Source organism: Carassius carassius, chromosome 42 (assembly GCF_963082965.1).
Source record: "Carassius carassius chromosome 42, fCarCar2.1, whole genome shotgun sequence".
Lineage (NCBI taxonomy): Eukaryota > Metazoa > Chordata > Actinopteri > Cypriniformes > Cyprinidae > Carassius > Carassius carassius.
This window is the reverse complement of record NC_081796.1, coordinates 9,325,799-9,332,691: the sequence shown is the minus strand read 5'-3', so window position 1 is coordinate 9,332,691 and position 6,893 is coordinate 9,325,799. Positions and strand designations below refer to the sequence as shown.

The 6,893-nt window shown below is 35.6% G+C and overlaps 1 protein-coding gene across 2 annotated transcripts; it reads left to right on the top strand.

The window, feature by feature from the left end:
• Positions 1-804: 804 nt before the first annotated feature.
• Positions 805-6,373, top strand: LOC132123825 (chorion-specific transcription factor GCMb-like). Of its 2 annotated transcripts, XM_059534514.1 has the most exons (6): positions 805-1,617; positions 1,759-1,838; positions 2,053-2,305; positions 2,993-3,105; positions 3,503-3,628; positions 5,176-6,373. In XM_059534514.1, the coding sequence occupies exons 2-6, from the start codon at positions 1,797-1,799 to the stop codon at positions 6,079-6,081; spliced, it is 1,440 nt and encodes a 479-aa protein (XP_059390497.1). In that variant the 5' UTR covers positions 805-1,617; positions 1,759-1,796; the 3' UTR covers positions 6,082-6,373. The 2 variants fall into 2 exon arrangements, with proteins under 2 accessions (XP_059390497.1, XP_059390496.1); XM_059534513.1 differs by having other exon boundaries at positions 805-1,838.
• Positions 6,374-6,893: the final 520 nt, after the last annotated feature.

The following is a 6,893-nucleotide window of genomic DNA, read 5'->3' as shown; positions in this document are numbered from 1 at the left end:
CATTTGCGTTTTATATATTTATATATTTTGTTCACTAAATTACTATTTTGTAGTACTTAATAGAATTTTAGTGAACAAAACAGCAATGATAAGAGATAAGTGAACTGTTGCTCTGTTCTCCCTAGAATGACAAAATGATAATTCAAATCCAAAGGAACAAGTCAATAATGCAAAGAAAATAATTAAAAATGATAGGCTGCAATTGTTTGATAAAATGTATAAAAAAAAAAAATAAAAAAAAAACTGCAATCACGAATGCGTAATGGAATGAATGATTATTAACATTGTCTTAAAAAATACATTCGTTTTGGTGAAAAATTAGGACAATTTGTAACATTCGTTTAAAGTTACTGTCTACAAAATCCATATTCCAACTAAAAATGATTTATGCATTTATAATTGCATTATTAATACATTTTAATGAACAACCAGAACAATAGATTAAAAAAAACGGTTAGCCTACACACCTAGCTACTATACCGTGCAGCTCAAAAGGTAAATGAATAAAAAACAACAACAAAAGACTAATGTATCCAATTGTATGCGTATCATTTTGTGTATCTAATATTCTTGTATATGTCATTTTTCAGACTTCAGACTTGGTATGTATTTAGGAGGAGACTCTTAGGAGGAGACTCGATTGCTTTTCAATATGTTATTTTATTGATAAAAGAGGAGTGACTCCAGCTGATAGATAATAGATTAGGCTACCTGTAATTACAAAAATCTTACAATTTAGTATTTTATTATTATTATTATTATTATTATTATTATTATTATTATTATCATTATTATTATTAGAATCATTATATTAAAAACTGAAAAAGAAGCGCCATTCGTTTAAAGTTCCAGGGTGGATGTATCACCTGAAAATAACTTATATCTGTAATTTTCAATCAATGACATCAGTGATCGCCAATAGATACATAGAAAGTGTGCGTTTTTATAAGCTGCGTTGTGTTTGTTGTGTTAACGACCGGTCCATGTTGTGTCAGCAGTGCGACTTTTCGTTTACACACAACAACTAATGACCTGCAGTAGATCACATTACCTCTCCAACTGGACCAGTCCTGTTCTGTGACCATCAGCTTCGGCTCAGTCCCATTAAAAGTTGCTCACATAAATTTCGCTGACTACTCGTGGAATACCACACCGTCGGGTTCATTTTTAAAAGAGGCTGTCGTTTTCCCCTTAAAACTGTAAACGCAAAGATAAAATCTGGAATGTGTAAGGAAAATTGTTTTAACACAAACTGTGCCATTTCACCCTGTAGACAAAAATCGTGCTTTGGTTGGTTTTGTTGCGAAAGGACTCGTCGTTAGTGGAGGTGAAACGCAAGGATAATTTAAAGTGAAAGAACGCAGTGTCTGAGGTAGTCTCTCTCTCTCTCTCTCTCTCTCTCTCTCTCTCTCTCTCTCTCTCTCTCTCCCCCCCTCTCTCTCTCTCTCTCTCTCTGTGTGTGTGTGTGTGTGTTTGTAAGCCCAGCCCCCTTCTTTACATAGACACAGCAGCGTTTACCTGAGACTATTACCTGTGTGAAGTGCAACTGGACGAACTCACACAAACGTGGATTTTACAAAAGAAAATAAAGACGCTTTCTGGAAGTAAAGATCTAAAGTAGGCCTACGCTACTTAGATATGTATGTTCCATTTTGTAAACTGATCTAGACTGCGAACAGATTTTTTTCTTCAAGGTGATTTTTAATTCTTATGGTTGCTATGATCCGGAGTTGACTCACATCATGTCCAAATCCTCAGATCAGTTTGACAGCTCAGATTGCGTGTGTTCAGTCGGCATGAAGCTGACTTGGGATATAAACGACCCCAAGCTTCCACAGGTAAAGATTTATGATTTCTATGCATTTGTAGGCAACACGGAGTTTTTTTTCTCATTTATTTTAGAATAGCATACTTTTCATTCTTGTTTCAGTGTTTAATTGGCATGCGGTAAAGTAGCATATAGGCTACATAAAAATGCATTTTATAGTTTTGGTATGTCGGTCAAAATTCTCGCATCTCGCAAAATAAACAGCTGACTTGTTATTTTTCCAGGACACGAAGCAGTATGATCCGTTCCAGGAGTGGACAGATGGATACGTACGTTATATTTACAGCAGTGAAGACAAGAACGCACAAAGACACCTGAGCGGATGGGCCATGAGGAACACTAACAATCATAACTGTCAGATCCTGAAGAAGTCATGCCTTGGTGTGGTGGTGTGTTCACGAAACTGCCCTCTCCCAGACGGGTCCAAACTTCAGCTGAGACCGGCCATCTGTGACAAAGCACGACAGAAACAGCAAAGTATGTAGAGGAACTACAACCAGCATCTACCAAACGAGTTAGCCGTGTTACAACTTCTATAGAAGCAAATCTGATAAGAAAGAACAAACATATTTTACACTACAGGCTTGCTGTGGCGTTTGAATCACCTTCGAAATAGCAATAATTCATATCAAGAATAATTTTATTTACTGTATATCGTTTTTGCATTAGATACTTGGAGTTAAGGATGTTTATGGATTTTATTTCAGATCGGAACAAGTCTGTTTTAGGTGTCATCCTATACCTAGGATGACCCAATTGTTTTCTTCAGAGAACAAGTAGATAGACGTTTTCTAAATATCTATTGTCCCATTGAAACTTAAAAAGATAGTTTTGTGGCATTAGGCTGTAAACAATTTTAGGAACAATTTTTTTTCTAAAGTGTAGTCTCCTCAGTGACTCTTGTTAATCAGCCTTAGATTTTGCAGTGAGAATGTTCAATAGACTGATTCGTTTCTGTCAGTTTAGAGCTGACCCTATCACTCATGACCTTGACTGTTTGGCTCAGTTTCTCAATTTTTTTTTAATTTTTTTTGCAATGACTGTGTTCAAATGATAAACCTACACATGAAAATTTCATTAAACAAATCAAATTAAAATACGCAGTAAAAACAATTTATTCATGCTAAATAGTTTTAATAATACTATTTATTTGTACCTTTGCAGAAAAGCTTTGTCCAAACTGTAACTCAGCTCTTGAGTTGATACCATGCCGAGGTCACAGTGGCTATCCAGTAACCAATTTTTGGAGAGTAGATGGCAAGGCAATTTTTTTCCAGGTGAGTTTAACTGATAATTGTTTGATTTGCAAATGAAAATCCATTCATTCATCTACTTTCCACACTGCATTATCCTTCACAGTGTCATGGTGGGCTGGAACCTAAAGTCAAAAATATAATTTAATATTACTGAATAAACTTGAATACTTTGACTACACCACACTACAGTCATGTTTTTGCGGAATTAGAACAGGTAGAAATAAACACCAGGTAGACATAGGTAAACAGTTCCTTTTACAGTTTACTAAGTATTGAATATAAAAAAAAACAATCAGGTTTAATTGCACAGATTGATATCACTGTACAACAGATCTTGTATAATTATGTAGTTAAATATTTAAATAGTTATGCATATAGACATGATATTTCCTCTATTCCCAATTTGCTCTGTTTTAAGGCTAAAGGAGTACATGACCACCCCAGACCAGAGAGTAAGTCTGAAACAGAGGCAAGAAGGAGTGCAGTGAAGAGAAGGATGTCTTCACCTAACTCTTCACAGAAAAGAAGACTGGTGGAGTCCGAGGTAACACACACATATTCATAAAAACTGTCACACTTAAATTTAATCTCAAATACACAAAAATCCAGGTATAGGTTAAATATATATACTTAGAGAGCAACACAGTATTATTATGTAGCATTTAGAAAACATTTTTGAGACACACCATTATACCTTCTATGTAACCTTTATTTTATTATGCATCAGAAGGGTATTCTTAAGGCATTATAACCTATTAACCTACTCATCATGTGGTTAACATCTTTAAATCTTAAAACATCTTTAAGTCTTAATAAGACTATGATGGTTTCTAACACATAACACATGACATTGTATCCTGTTAAGTTGCGATGATTTATAGTTTCTATAATGTATTATATGTTGCATGTTGTTGTTTTGTGTAGTATCTGCACAGTGTCTTTTTATATCTTTTAAGTGGATTTTTACTGTAACATGACAAGATATTCTTGTAAACATCCAAAAGGTTTTATAGTGTTGCCATAATATTTATAAGTGGTCTTTGTCTGCTTCAGGTAATGAACCACACGTTTTCTTTAACAACCATAAAATATTATGAATGAGTATTGTAATATTGTGTATTGTGAACAAAAACATATCGCATTGTTCCAGCTGTATAAGGGTTACCTCTGAAATTAGATAACTACTGAAATCATAGGAAACACTCAGCTTGAACAACATCTCTTTAACAATTCATAAGATAGCGAGAGACTGTGCAGGTCTTAATTAATGTCAATATTTGAGACTTATTTTATATTATAACTATGGGAACTATAATCTGGTATAACTTAAAAGGCTATAACATGGTGTTCCTCATGTGTTATAAATCACCTTACTCTTGGAAGATATTCAGTAGCCAGAAATATATAAGTATTCTTATGTATCATGTTGTTATGTACTGATGTAAAATTTGTTCATAAGATTAAACAACTTTTTTTAGAACTGTATTATTATTCTATTGTTACAATAAGATAAAAAACATGCAAGAGTAAATATATATACATATATATATATATATATATATATATATATATATATATATATATATATATATATATATATATATATATATATATATATATGTACACACACACACACACACATGTTTGTTTTTGTGAAAAGTTGGGACATCCCATAGGCGTAATGGTTTTTATACTCCACAAACTGTATATTCTATGGCCCTACACCAACCCTACACCTAACCCTAACTCTCACATGAAACTTTGTCCATTTTTACTTTCTCAAAAAAAAAAACTCATTCTGTATGATTTATAAGCGTTTTGAAAAATGGGGACATGTTATGTCCTCATATGTCACCCTCTCCTTGTAATACCTGTGACATACCCATGTCATTATACAGAGTCGTGTCCTGATATGTCACAAAAACAAGAACACACACACACACAGTATAGAATCAAAAACCTTGACCTTTCAGTACACAGAAGCTGTTGACTATGATATAATGATTTTTGAGTGGATAAGGTATTAAACTCAGTTCTTCATATGAAGGGTCATTTGCACAAAACTTATCTTTGATTTTCTGTTGTCACCAGCCTGGACGTTATCACGACATAGCCTTTCCTAATATCCACCAGCTCACCATGGAGGCCCCAGAGCGCTTCAGCATCATTGCAGAGTCCAACTTCCCAATACAGACCCAACACTATCCTCCTTTCCAGAACACAGAGTCCTACAAGTTCCCTTATGACACACACACAGCAGCGGCCATGGCGGATGCTCCGAGCTCACTGCAGAAGCCTGCGAACCACCGTCTGTATATGACCCGCCCTCCTTGTGGGTATGACTTTGCAGTCCCAGGATACCTTGGCTCAGGGCCTTATCCAACAGCACTGTATAAGGATCCTTCAAGCCCACAAACTGAGACAGAACCCAATAAGTCGGGGAGCAGTTTGAGTGCCATGCCTCATGGCACAAGTCCATTAGGGAGCCATGAGCGGAGCTACACAGAAAGTACAGGAAAGCATCATGGCTGGAAGCAAATTCTGAGTAAAGGTCCCTATGGGGAGAGAGGTGACTACTCTCAGCTGCCAACCAATGCCAACCACCACTACTACAACAGTGACTACCCATGTAGGTACACAGGACCTGCCCCTGCCACCCCGGCAGCATTGCAGACTATAATAACCACAACCACAAAAGTGTCCTACCAGCCATGCCCCAAGCCATCTGTTGTCAAATATGGAGAGAACCTCTATGATGTGAAAGGCCTATCTAACTGTAACTCAATCTTGGAAGAAGCCTCTTCCAATTCCTACTCGGACCTCAAGATTCCAGAGGATTCGGGAGTGATTAAATCTGCCCTCTCATACCAGGACACGCTCCCAGCTAAAATCGAGAGGTCTGAAAACTTTGAGGGCTATCGCTACAGCAGTTACAGCTCAAATAGTTACCCTGACCGAATGTCGCATCCTTTTAGGTATGACAGCGGGGAATACTGAGGGACTGCAGAAAGATCAAACAGAGTGTATATAACTAACTAAAAAGAAAAAAAACATAAGCAAGTACATATAAATGTGTAATTTATATTCAGTATTTGAGCTGTTTTAATGTCTTTAGTTTTAAAGTGACTGTAGATACCTTGTGGAATCTTGTGTAAACTTATGATTCACATTGATTAAACAGACTGATATCAGTGTTGAGTATATTTCTATATATTCAGGTAATGTGTTTAAAGCCATGATTGGTACTTAGCTGTTGTCTTTGAAATAAATGAAAATGTGTCAAAATAAATTAGTATTTAGGCAGAAAGTTCCTATGTTAATCAAATGTATCTTGTTATGAGGAAAGTTAAAGAATCTTTGGGAAAAAATCTATATATGTATACACATTTGGGATTGTAAAACAGGAATAGTCTAATACCTTTTTAGCTTTTACTCAGATAATTTCTCAAAAATACCAATGTTTGTTCAATATGTCAACATAGGAAGTCTAAAACATGATTTAATGACATTTAATCATGGCTTTGTGACAGAAAGCTTTTAAGACATCTTAGAGAAAGCGAACACACTCTTCATAAGCCATCTGAATCCAGCGAAGAATATTCCACTGTCAGAAAGGATCAAGGATAATCACAAACAATTAATCAGCTGCTTTGAATGAGAGAGGTGCCCTGACAGGTTACAGACCTCCAACCACTCCACTTGACAGAGAAAAAGAGATACAATTAAACAGACAGATAAAATATCTGACAGTTCAGCAGCAAGAGAACACAGGAATATAAAGGCAAGGAGACATTTAACAGGCAATAAGA

What these genes read in the sequence shown, in the direction of transcription:
- LOC132123825 (XM_059534513.1), top strand. Translation starts at nt 1,743, where the DNA reads ATGTCCAAATCCTCAGATCAGTTTGACAGCTCAGATTGCGTGTGTTCA. An exon ending in ACGACCCCAAGCTTCCACAG is followed by an intron (nt 1,839 to 2,052) that starts GTAAAGATTTAT and finishes TTATTTTTCCAG; the next exon opens with GACACGAAGCAGTATGATCC. An exon ending in GCAAGGCAATTTTTTTCCAG is followed by an intron (nt 3,106 to 3,502) that starts GTGAGTTTAACT and finishes CTCTGTTTTAAG; the next exon opens with GCTAAAGGAGTACATGACCA.